General features: G+C 35.4%; 1 protein-coding gene across 1 annotated transcript; it reads right to left on the bottom strand.

Moving 5' to 3' along the window:
* Positions 1 to 1,928: 1,928 nt before the first annotated feature.
* Positions 1,929 to 10,441, bottom strand: SUVH4 (histone-lysine N-methyltransferase, H3 lysine-9 specific SUVH4-like protein). Its single transcript, XM_048111743.2, has 15 exons — positions 9,971 to 10,441; positions 9,821 to 9,892; positions 9,578 to 9,646; positions 9,199 to 9,253; positions 8,127 to 8,257; positions 7,042 to 7,218; positions 6,868 to 6,966; positions 6,694 to 6,792; positions 4,495 to 4,544; positions 4,311 to 4,399; positions 3,731 to 3,893; positions 3,417 to 3,522; positions 3,139 to 3,321; positions 2,751 to 2,978; positions 1,929 to 2,308 (listed from the first exon to the last, which is right to left on the bottom strand). Exons 1-15 carry the CDS (start codon positions 10,319 to 10,321, stop codon positions 2,195 to 2,197), a joined length of 1,986 nt encoding a protein of 661 aa, XP_047967700.1. The 5' UTR covers positions 10,322 to 10,441; the 3' UTR covers positions 1,929 to 2,194.
* Positions 10,442 to 13,512: the final 3,071 nt, after the last annotated feature.

The raw sequence follows: 13,512 nt of genomic DNA, 5'->3' as shown, positions 1-13,512 counted from the left end.
TATCCTTTGGTTGATTGTTCTTGACTTCATAATTAATAATACTAGAGTAGGGATGTAATTGTACGTGAATAGAGCTATTCGAGATTCGACTTGAAAGAAGCTCGCTCAGAGCTCGATTTGATAGTAGATGAGCCAACCTTGAGAGTTAAAACATGAACCTACGATCGAGTTTGAAAATAGATTGATCAAGATTACATTTTGAATACATTTCAAAACTTTCACTAGTTATTTAACGAGTCTGAGCTTACTAACTCATAATAAACAAATATCAAATGCTCGCCTCAAGCTCGAATATAACAGTATGAGGCAGTTTGGTAAGGTAGATAACTCATCTATCTTGGAATTTTTTGACCTTAAATGTGTTTTTATCGTGTTTTGTCTTACCTATCAATTATACACGTCCAAGAGCTCAAGTTCAAACAACTAGACCATACCCCGAATTAAATTCAATTTTAATGGGTTTCATTTCTTTAACTTAAGTTTTTATGAAAAATAGGTGTGCGAATTAGTACTAAATTGGGATTATTTTATTTGTAGAATTTATTTTATAAAGCGTGCGAATTATATTAAGTTGGAGTATATTGTATTAGAACGAATGAAGAATCTTAATTTTGTACTAATAAGGACTGGGTCCCGACCTGCAGCCCGTCGCATTGGAGGGAGCAAAATCGCGGCCTGAGCCGCGTCTGATGACGCAGTAGCATCCCGAGGTCGCGCCCAAGTCCGGCCCGGCGTAGCGTTGGAGGAGCATGGGCCATGCCCCCAACAAGTACTGCCCGGCGTTGGAGGCCTTCCGATCGGATCGCAAGCCCCAACCTTTTTTTCTCTGAATTTTTTGTCTATTTATATCCCATTTTTTTTCGACTGAACAATGAATATTTCGTGTTTTAATTGTTTAACATATTTTATTTTACGAATAAAATATGTTGTAGTTGTGAATAGTGCAATTTAATAGCTGTGGCATACATGGGGTATGAATGGGACCTGCAGGGTTAGAGGACTGTGACCTGGGACTGAAATTTAGGGAAATAATGACGTGGGAGGACTTGGAGTCTAAATCCGGACCGGGGTCATAGATGCCCTAACCTTTGTTTATTAGAAATGCACGTACATCAAATTGTCTTCCCTTTTGTAAAAATATGAAAAAGGTACCTGTGCAAGGTTCAGGAAACGACCAAAGTAAATTTAAGATGCTCCATATAGTACTCCCTCCGTCCTCAAAGAATATGTACTTTGAATTCGACACAAGTTTTAATGCAAAATTAATAAACTAAGGGAGGGATAGACAGAAAAAAATAATTAAGTATTATTAGTGAAGAATGGGTCTCGCCTCATTAAAGATAAAAATTAAGTATCGTTAGTGAAGAATGGGTCTCACCTAAATTAAATATTGTTATTGAAGAATGGGTCTCACCTCATTAGAAATAAAAAGAGTTTTTAAATTTAGAAAGTGCATATTCTTGTCGAATTGACTAAAAAGGAAAGAGTGCATGTTCTTGTGAGACAGGGAGAGTATAATTTACTCTTTTTAAAATTATTATTTTTGTGTGCTTATTATCGTCACTCATATTTAATGTATAATTTAATATTGTCACTTATCTTTGGTAACACATAAAATAATTTATTTTGCAAAAAAATCTATAATAAAAATATTCAGTACTTTAATTAATATTACTGAACATATGCGGCAGATAAGAAAACAAATTTGTAAAATAGCACGGACACCAAAAATATGAGTACTACATCATTTTCTTGGTCCTGTCCTTTATAGTTTTCTTTACCTTCGTTCTTTAAATTCCTATCTTTTTCTAGTTAGTTTGTCCCCACTGCTTATACTGTGAACAGGTTAATCATTTTTAGTTAAATTTTGATTAATCTGAATAACAATATTTTATGAACCACCAAAAGATATCTTAGAGACTTCAGACTTGTACACTAACAAATGAGATCAATTGAAGCAAGGTATATTACACTTCAACAAAATGCTGATATAAATGTACTTTGCTCAATCACACTATATGTAATGCATTTCTCCTTAGGTGGACTCGTTAGATTTTACCCACAGATAAAAGCGAAGGCACAAACATACACAACCAACAAAAAAATGGGCTGGTTTGACTGTGATTCATAATCTCAATAGAAACCAATCAACTAGCCATGCACGCATACCAGTAATTAATCAGCTCTAGGAATATTAGTAAAGCCGCTTCCTACACTCGTCCGCACCGCAGTAGCACGCCATTTGGCGTACCGTCCCATCAGGGTCGAGCACGCTGTCAAGCTCGTAACCGTAATCATAAGTGAGTTCCTAAAAGAACAAGACAAATTGCACAAGTATCAGACATGTGCTCAACACCAATATCAAAGAAAAATATGCTAAGTGTGTTACGAGGAAATTTTCTTTTCAGCATGAAGATTATGAAATTCTAGTAGATATTTTAGTGCGTTAAGTGGAGAGAGAAAAATAGCAAAGATGGAAATGACTTTATAACGATGGAACTTTCAAAAAGGAAACACAACTCGATTAACGTTGCGCATAGTAAAGAAACATGCTTGACATAAAGATGAACTAAATCAAGTTTCCTAATTATACTATACAATTGAACTATTGTAGAGGGAAATGCGGAACTTATATGTCATTCCACACTTTCATATGCAATCGGTGTGAGATTAGTATCGGATTGTATTATAAACGGCTACATGAAGATGAAGTCATGAACAGAGAGGGTAAGATGGGGTAGAGAACAAACCTTCAAAGGTGGAATGTTGTCGGCAGCAATGAGCATCACCCTTGCAAGTTTGATATCATGGTGATTGCTCAGAACGCATTGGACAAACAAATTCGGCTGACAGCTGTGATTGATGAACCTGGCGAGATTGCCGGTATTTGCGGCATCAATGCAAAACGGCACACTTTCTGATGACTCTTCAATAATCTTTTTTAAGTGAGATGGCAAACTCACATCCCTTAGCCGACTCTGAAAAGTAAAAAGAAGAGTTTAGCTTTGACAAGAAACAGAGAAGAACAGAAAGGTCATGGAGAAGCTACAGAGTACTCTATCCGTCCCATTCAAGATGTTCCCTCTTGATTAAACAGAAGAAACTAAACAATACTCAATTAAAGAATGCATTGTGCACCTCTCGTCCGTTCAGACCCTTCATCGTTTGCAAGCAATCGATGTCAAAAACATAGCTGTTATCCGCAGCTGGGTCCAAATCAGCAGTTTTCCTGACCAGGCCTATGTACTCGCAAATCGGGGCACCAGAAGGAATGCTGTCCCAAGACCTGACACCCCAGCCCTTCTTTGGGGTACGGAATACCTGTAAATATAAACTCTAATAAGCAAACACACAAGAATATTGTCTTCGTCTATAAAGATAATGAGGATCAAAGACTCCTAATAGGCCAAACACACCTCCAGGCGGAATCTAAGCCCAGATTGGCTGGTCTTGTTTACACATTCAGGTCCACAACCACAATTTGGACCACATTCAAAAACAACATCTGCTGGTTCAACTAGTCTGGCAAGTGAAACAATAAGGTTCATCAAATAATTGATGCAAGAAGCACTATGAAAATCAGGAACAAAACAACTAGATGTTCTTGAAGTGGCTAATTTTTCTGATTATCAAGCATCATATTTCTGAGTAGGGTTTGTGCGGTATTGAAACTACTAAATTCCAATATCAGTCAGAATATCTATAGAGTACTTTTCTAGAGGGTTTTTACCTTCCACCGTTCTTGTGCACATATGGGAACTCACCGCCATTGAGTTTTGCACATGCACAAGTTCTTGGATCCGTGCAAGTTCCACGACAGCCACATCCTCTTGGAGCAATTGTAGGGATAGGTACATTCTTACTATATTTCAAGTTCTTGATGTAGACAAAATCTAGATTTGGATAACAAATAAATCAATAAACAAAAGTTCATAAATAATTAATAGGGAATTTTAGACAACAGATTATTGTAACTGCAAGGAAGGTTTTTAAAGGTGCTTAAGCCTAAAGGCATAAATCAAATAAACATATAAAAACTATAGCTGGTATTATAAAACATAGTAATTACCACATATAAGTAAAACATATCAAAACTATAACTAGGTATAAGTCTTTACAAGTCAAGTTGCTGGAGAGGCAAAGCTAGGGTCCTATAGAGTGGGGGGGAGCTAAAAATCAAAATAAGAAACATTTTAATGGTAGTTGCACGTTCACTAAGCACCAAATGTGATAATTATCAATGCCTCAGAAATAAAGTATTGAATGGTCATTCAGTATATATCTAGACCAGATCACATAACCGAACTAACCTTCTGTTCGAATGCAAGAATTATCAACCAAATTAGTGACAGGGATGCGGATTTTCTCAAGGCCTTGAGAAATATCTTCACATATCAACCTTTAAATAGAAGAGAATGAATTACATTTTACAATACAAACGATTAAATAATAGGGATGCGAGGTATTAAAAGTTCCCATATTAAGCAGTTATACCCTCTTATTTCTGATAAAGATTGAGGAATACGACCGCGAGTGAAATAAACCTGAGAACAAATGCAAAAAGTAAAGATATAAGCACTATGAGGGTGAAATTATATCACTGTCACTTATGCTTAAAACTAGGAAATAGTTTAGATGAATAATGCATAACGCAGAAGTCCTTAGGAATGTATATCTTTTGTGGCAGACACTAATGCTAAAAGAACCAACATGGAACTATTAACGCTGAAATCCTGAGGAATGTATATCTTCTGTGGCAGACACTAGCATTTGAAAACAAGTGCTAAAAGAACCACCTAGGAGCTATGTAGTGCAAAAATATCACAACAGGGCATAACTAATTTGGATATCTTTTAACTCACAAAGGAGACAGTTTGCAAGATAATTTAAATGGTTTGAGTTAGAAGTATAAAAACTTGCTATTATAAGGTTGATGATTTTTCCATGACAAAGATTCAGAAAAGATTTTTACCAATCATTAGATAAAATATCAACTTAAGCAAATAGATCTGGTTTAAGGTACAGTTTAAAAAACAAGCAACCAATCATACAGTGATAGTAAATATAAAAAGATGGTTCTAGTAGAAAAGTTTCCTCTCATTTCCCATATAACAGAAAACCTAGATTTTCTCTATATTCTTAATGTACACGGTAACATTACTTTAGGTAATGCTTTTACTGTATATGGTTATATAGAATAATACTCCCTCCGTTCCATAGTAATAGGGGCGTTTTTCCATTCCGTCCGTTCCATAGTAATAGAGTCATTTACCTTTTTAGTAAAAGTCAACACATTTTTCCACACCTACTTTACTCTCTCTTACTTTTTTCTATTTTCATCTCTCTACCTTTTTCATTTTCCACTTTATTCTCTCTTTACTTAACTCACCTAACCCAATTTTTCTTAATCTCCGTGCCGAAAAGTTTTGCCTCCATTACTATGGAACGGAGGGAGTACTTCTATATGAACATGCTTTTATGCATCATCAATGTTATTAAATATCAGCTATGGCGGCGCCGTGGCGCCATTGCATGGCGGGTTTCAAGAAAAACGCCATACTGATATGCTGCCATGGAACTTTTTAATGGCGACTGCCATTTGCCGCCACGAATGAGGCTGCCATGGCGGTGCCATGGCGCGATATGGCGTCATTTTTGGTTGGGCTGCCCCAAATCCTCAGCCCAATTAGCAAATAAGATGGCCCAAATTTATTTTACCCTCAAACCCGGCCCAAACCCGACCCAATTAGTAAAAAATTAGGGTTTTTGTTCTTAGAATCAGATTCCCTCCCAAAAAACACTAGCTGCGCCTTCTCTCCCAAAGAACCTAACACTTATACTAGGTGAAGGTGAAGGCAATGATATGGTTTTTGATGGAGACTCATTTGATTGGGATACCGTGTACGAGTCGTCAGACATTGGTGAGCCTAACACTTATACTAGGTCTAGGTCTAAGAAAAGAAACTTCTACCTCATCAAGTTCTAGGAAAGCCTCAAGAACCACATCCATATATCTAGAAAAGAAAAGAAACTTCTACCTCATTATGATGATGACTTTATATTTTAATGGTTGAACTAAGACTTATTATTATATGCATAATATATAATTGCTTATGACTTTATGCTTTATTAGCTGTTTTAGTAGTTGATATTTACATTTTTTATTATTTTTTAATTTTTTGAATTTATCTGTACATATATTACTAATATTTTATTAATTAATTTATCGACTGCCATATCCCGCTATAGCGCTACGCCATATCCCTGTGGCGGTTTTTTGGCTTACCGCCGTAAGCCGCCATACGCCATCCATAACATTGTTCATCATCAAAACATACTTATTTCCAAGATAACCACATACAGGTTCCTAGTTCCCAAACTTGCAAAAGTATTTATATGATATACTCCATTCGTCCGTCATTAGGAGTCCCGGTCACTTGTGCACACTCGTTTTGTAAAAATGATAATAATAGTTAATGTGGAGAAATGGTAAAGTAAGAGAGAGAATAACTTAGTTAAGACTCTTGTCAATATTATTCTCTCTCTTACTTTACCATTTCTCCACTTTAACAATTTATTATCATTTTTACAAAACGAGTGCGCAAAAGTGACTTAGACTCCTAATGGCGGACGGAGGGAGTAGTACTATTTGTCTTTCTATCTCTGTTCTGTCGGTAGTATAATAAAGTATACCTCCTTTGTCGTCAACGGTGGTTGCCCATCATCTCGTTTTAGACGAAATTTGTAAACCGTGAAGCCAGAGACCCCTTTCTCAGCCCAAAATTCAGTAACCTGCAAAGTAAATGGAATTAGGACTGCATGTATAAACTACAGGAGTGAAATACTTTCCTGACAAAAAATGGTTACCCTATACAAGCCATCATAAGTATAAACTTTCCCAACATAGCTGTCTTGACGTTTATGTCCACGGGTTACCCTGACAGGTGATCGCTGCTCTATACAATTCTGTGGAGAAACAAAAATTCAGAAATTAGTTATAGTAAAAGACAAAGAAGTCTCAGTTCAACAAAACTTCCATGCCTGAAGTGCCAAATTGCCCCTTTTCATTTCTTGGTCTGCAATTTGCCGTTTGTCTCCAAGCAAATTGTTTCCTCCTTGACCAGTGTAGACAATTTCCTCACAATTGTCAAAATCATCCTCATATTGGCCAGACAAAACAATAGATACAGCAAGTGGGAGCTTGTATCCATTCAGTCCCTGCAAATCCAAAGCAAGAAAGAAATTAGTCATGTCCCAGCTGTTGATCAAATGTAAGTGATCATTTATTTCATTTCATTTTATTTCTTGGGAGGGGTTTCATTTAGCATCATCCTGTAGCATGCTGATGACTGATGAGTAATGATGCAACATGCATGAAGAAAACAGATAGATCACCAAGACAACAGTTCAAAATCGAAAAGCAGTCTTGTTTTGGGGATGTGCAAGTGTGTAACAGATAGCAAACCAAGACAAAAGTTCAAATTCAAAATCATGATGTTGAAACTTCGACATACAAAACAACTAAAGCAGAGGAAATCAAACTAATTCTAAATAGGAAAAACATGAAACTAGCATAAAGTGAACAAAAGTAGGAAACTGTAAGCATATCTAATAAAACTAAAAAAGAAGCTGAGGTAACCTATATCAATTTAGAAAACTAACAACTACGTTAATCAGAACAACATACCACAATGGAAATAAATATAATACTCCCTCCGTTCTATAGTAATGGAGGCGTTTCTTTTTGGCACGGAGATTAAGAAAAATTGTGTTAGGTGAGTTAAGTAGGGAGAATAAAATGGAAAATGAAAAGGTAGAGGGATGAAGAGAGAAAAAAGTAAGACAGAATACAATAGGTGTGGAAAAATGTGTTGACTTTTACTAAAAAAGGAAGTGACTCTATTACTATGGAACGTACCAAAATGGCAAAATGACTCTATTACTATGGAACGTAGGGAGTATAAGAAGGAAATCACTTGTGAAACTTGTTCCTGGCACATAATCAATGGTCTGAACCAAAAAAAAATCATAGACCTAAAAGATCTGTTATTTGACTGATTTTTCAAGGTTACCCAACAAAAGTAAGCACATGGAGCATCTTTGGCATGGGTTTGGCTCAGAATTACCATTTTTTTTCCATTTTTTCGGGAAGTCTCAGCAGTACCCCCAATGAAATCAATTCCAGCCAACCAATGTTGGTGACAACCCACCACAACCATCTCAGCTCGTGAAAAAAATTGGTGACCAACTTCAATTCCTGTCATTGCACGACACATGAAAATTACCATCCAATCTACCAAATATATGTAACTTTTCCAGGTTTAACTGATTAGTGATTCAATCTTAGTTAGTAAACACTTTCAACTGCACAATATAATACTGAGCCCCTAGTGTACATCACTTTATCTAACAGTTATCACAGCAGAATATTTAAGAAAGCAGTATGATGAGCTAAATAATAGAGGTTAAGTTCCTAGAAGGTAGACATGTTCTCCATATAAAATTTTATGTCATAATAGTATAGGCACATATCAGTATAGAGTTCATCTTTCGTATGTTCTCAATATCAGAAGACTCTAATGATTGAAAATGCCTCTTGAGGATCTTAAAAGACCAATAAACGGTAGGACCAAAGTATGCAGGTGAGGTCAATTTTCTGCCAAAAATTAAATCCTAACGCTTTCAAGTCTTCATACTAAGTCCCTCTAATGTGGTTTGCCAATGTTGTGTATTTTTAGGCTATTACACCGACTCAGGTTACCAAAGCATGTACTCAAGTAAAATTTAGAGGTTTCTCTTGTCATTCAGAAATTGTAAAGGGATGGGATACAATTCAAAAGGGCATATCAAAAGATGTTACAATATAATGTGGATAATTGTTACGATGGCCATGACACCTTGAAGAGAAAATTTGTTAATGCCGTTAGAACTAGGTTGGCCTTACAATACAACAAGGAGGAAAAAAAGGCAAAACCCACTTCTTAATCATATGTAGTACTTTAAATATTCATTTTTGTACTCGTTAGATCTTAACAACAATTTCCTGAAAGCATTTATATGTCAATGCTAATGTATTATCAATATAAAACACAATTGAAGTTGTATTATGGGTGCAACTTCTATGATATTTCTAGGACAGCTTGTAGATACCAAGAAGTTATTGCACCAAGAAGGTCCACAATTCTCAATGCCACCAACCTGGAATGGAGCCAATAACCTTCTTAGGGAATAGAATTGCATTAGTATTCCTCATCTGCCATTCATCAAAGAAACAAGTGAAGACAATTTTCAATAGAAGTGACAAGATGAAGAAAATGGAAGCACTGCAATAAAGTCGAATGTTGACACGATGTATAATGCTATATGTCAGTGCAACAGAGGATAAATTGCCAAACAGTGAGATATATTCAATAAACATAGCATTTGACACTTCAAAATTGAACAAAAAGGTAAGAATAAGTCGTCAAACTACTAAAATGAAACCAGCATATTAGCTACCTAGAGAAAAGCAAAAAAAACATGGCTGACTACTTGCTCGAGTAAACTTGAAGCTGGAACCGGAAAAATTAGGGCATACCTCAGCAGTAGCCTTGAGATCTGGGCGCTTCTGAGCCTTTTTATCTCGATCTTCAGCTGTATTACCATTCTACACATGTTCCCAACCGCAAATCAGTAACATCAAACCGAATGAAAACGATTGCAACGAAAAAATAACAACACAATGCCAAAAATCACATCTCCATCAAATACGGATGGACTGCTCAGCATAATAGCGTGTGAAAATACGACATTAGGTGGAAACAGTAAACACATTGCGAACCTTGGATTTAGATTTTGAAACCTTTTTAGCCTTAAGATCAGCTTCACGCGTCGCGAACCTACTCTCTTCCGCCTACAAAATCCACACACGCAAACACTAAGCACGCCGAAAATGCTTCCATAATAAAACAACATGCACACCCTGAGCTACCTGGATGAAATTGAGATAGTATCTGTTGAATTTCCGAAGCGTTTCCCTGACTTTAGCGTAAGCGCTCTTCTCCACGGCGACAACGGCGGATTCGTCGCGGTTTCCGCCAACGGCGGCCGCTGCAGTGGACTCCTCCGCATTATCCGGCTTGATCTTCTTCTCCGCTCGTCCTGCTCTGGCGGAGGCAGCGGCAGTGCGTTTCTTCACAGCGGGAGGTGGAGAGTCTCTAGCTTCGCGAGTCTCCGCTCTCGCTCTAGTACTCCTGAGAGAATATCCGCTCTTACTGTGGCTGACTTCTTTGATTGTGAGATCTCCAGCCGGTTGTTTGTCAGTGGGCAGTAGCACCACCATTGCTGCTGCAGCTGCTGTGTTCTAGTGAGAGAAAGCAGGAAAAGATGGAGAGAGAAGTGGAGGGAATGTGAGCGTGGGATGGATGATTTATTTTTGGGGCAAAAATTTGAATTCTTTTGGAAGTCACAATTTCTCTCGGGTTGAGTAAATGATCTAGAAAAATGTGTAAATAAAGCAAGTAGTCTATTCACCTCCCAATTAACGGATAATTTGGAAATGTGATTGGACATCGTAATGACTAATGAATACTCTCTAAAATGTGTAAATAAAGCAAGTAGTCTATTCACCTCCCAATTAACGGATAATTTGGAAATGTGATTGGACATCGTAATGACTAATGAATACTCTCTGTCCCCGTCTAAGAGTAGCACTTTCCTATTTTAGTCCGTTTTCGATTAAAAATAGCACTATATTTTTATTATAAGTAGGTTTCATATTTCATTAACTCATTTCACTCATATTTTATTATAAAACTAATATAAAAAATATGATAAGTAGGTCTCATATTCCATTAAGTCACTTCACTCACATTTTATTACTCCACAAAACTAATGTAAAAAAAGTTGGTCGCACATTCCACTAACTTTTTCAACTAACTTTTCTTTACCTTTTCTAAAATTCGTGCCCAGTCAAAGTGCTACTCCTAATCAGAAAATGAGAGAGTATTTTAAAAATATATGTTTTCATGGAGAGTATTTAAAAAAAATACGAATTCAAAATGATATAGTAACATTTTTAAGTAGGACGTGTAGTAATGAATATTTTAAAAAATATTTGTTCATTAATAGTAGGAATTTCGTTTTTTCGTGTATTTTAAAAAAATATGAATTCAGAATGAAATAGTAGTAACACTTTATAGTAGGTGGGAAGAATTATGAGACTGTTTATTATTCATTGTAAGTTATATGAAATAACATTCTATTCTAGATAAAGTTAAATTTAAAAGTTTACATGTACTTATATGCTCGTGGCCCCACCATGTGCATAGCTCGGATCGGCCGGCGTATACATAACGCGAATCTAAATTTGACTTTAAATAAAATGTAAAAGTTCACAAGCACTTATATGCTTATGGCCCCACCATGTGCATAGCACGAATTGGCGTATACATAACGCGAATCTAAATTTGAGTTTAAGTAAAATTTAAAAGTTAAACAAGCACTTATACGCTCATGGCCCCACCATGTGCATAGCTCGAATCGGCGTATACATGACGCGAATCCAAATATGACTTATATATTTGTTTTCATGTAGAGTGTTTTAAAAAAAATACGAATTCAAAATGATATGGTAACATTTTTAAGTAGGACATCAGTAGTAATGAATATTTTAAAAAATATTTGTTCAATAATAGTAGGAATTTCGTTTTTTTGTGTATTTTAGAAAAATATGAATTCAGAATGAAATAGTAGTAACACTTTATAGTAGGTGGGAAGAATTATGAGACTGTTTATTATTCATTGTAAGTTATATGAAATAACATTCTATTCTAGATAAAGTTAAATTTAAAAGTTTACATGTACTTATATGCTCGTGGCCCCACCATGTGCATAGCTCGGATCGGCCGGCGTATACATAACGCGAATCTAAATTTGACTTTAAATAAAATGTAAAAGTTCACAAGCACTTATATGCTTATGGCCCCACCATGTGCATAGCACGAATTGGCGTATACATAACGCGAATCTAAATTTGAGTTTAAGTAAAATTTAAAAGTTAAACGAGCACTTATACGCTCATGGCCCCACCATGTGCATAGCTCGAATCGGCGTATACATGACGCGAATCCAAATATGACTTATATATTTGTTTTCATGTAGAGTGTTTTAAAAAAAATACGAATTCAAAATGATATGGTAACATTTTTAAGTAGGACATCAGTAGTAATAAATATTTTAAAAAATATTTGTTCAATAATAGTAGGAATTTCGTTTTTTTGTGTATTTTAGAAAAATATGAATTCAGAATGAAATAGCAGTAACACTTTATAGTAGGTGGGATGAATTATTAGAATATGAGACTGTTTATTATTTATTGTAAGTTAAATGAAATAACATTCTATTCTAGATAAAGTTAAATTTAAAAGTTCACATGTACTTATATGCTCGTGGCCCCACCATGTGCATAGCTCGGATCGGCCGGCGTATACATAACGCGAATCTAAATTTGACTTTAAATAAAATGTAAAAGTTCACAAGCACTTATATGCTTATGGCCCCACCATGTGCATAGCACGAATTGGCGTATACATAACGCGAATCTAAATTTGAGTTTAAGTAAAATTTAAAAGTTAAACGAGCACTTATACGCTCATGGCCCCACCATGTGCATAGCTCGAATTGGCGTATATATAACGCGAATCCAAATTTAACTTCTATATATGTTTTCATGTAGAGTATTTTAAAAAAATACGAATTCAAAATGATATAGTAACATTTTTAAGTAGGACATCAGTAGTAACGAATATTTAAAAAAAATATTTGTTCAATAATAGTAGGAATTTCGTTTTTTCGTGTATTTAAAAAAAATATGAATTCAGAATGAAATAGTAGTAACACTTTATAGTAGGTGGGAAGAATTATTAGAATGTGAGACTGTTTATTATTCATTGTAAGTTAGATGAAATAACATTCTATTCTAGATAAAGTTAAATTTAAAAATTTACATGTACTTATATGCTCGTGGCCCCACCATGTGCATAGCTCGGATCGGCCGGCGTATACATAACGCGAATCTAAATTTGACTTTAAATAAAATGTAAAAGTTCACAAGCACTTATACGCTTATGGCTCCACCATGTGCATAGCACGAATTGGCGTATACATAACGCGAATCTAAATTTGAGTTTAAGTAAAATTTAAAAGTTAAACGAGCACTTATACGCTCATGGCCCCACCATGTGCATAGCTCGAATCGGCGTATACATAACGCGAATCCAAAATTGACTTCTATATCTATATCGATATCTATACTAATATAAAAGGCGAGTTTTGGGCATAATTTTGAATATTTATCTATCTATACATATATAAAAGGCGAGTTTTGGGTCATTTTTGAAAATTTATGAATTCTGAGTATAGATTTGAATATATATAAATATAGGGTGTAAAAATGAAAATATTGATGTGAATTTAGTTTTCTAATAATGATAATAATTTATTTATTGTTTAAGCATGATTTAAACATAATAA

The sequence above is a fragment of the Salvia hispanica genome, chromosome 3 (assembly GCF_029641045.1).
Source record: "Salvia hispanica isolate PSC_SH4W2 chromosome 3, Shi_PSC_v1, whole genome shotgun sequence".
NCBI lineage: Eukaryota > Viridiplantae > Streptophyta > Magnoliopsida > Lamiales > Lamiaceae > Salvia > Salvia hispanica.
Note: the sequence above shows the minus strand (reverse complement) of the source record. Positions and strands in the feature narration are given on the sequence as shown.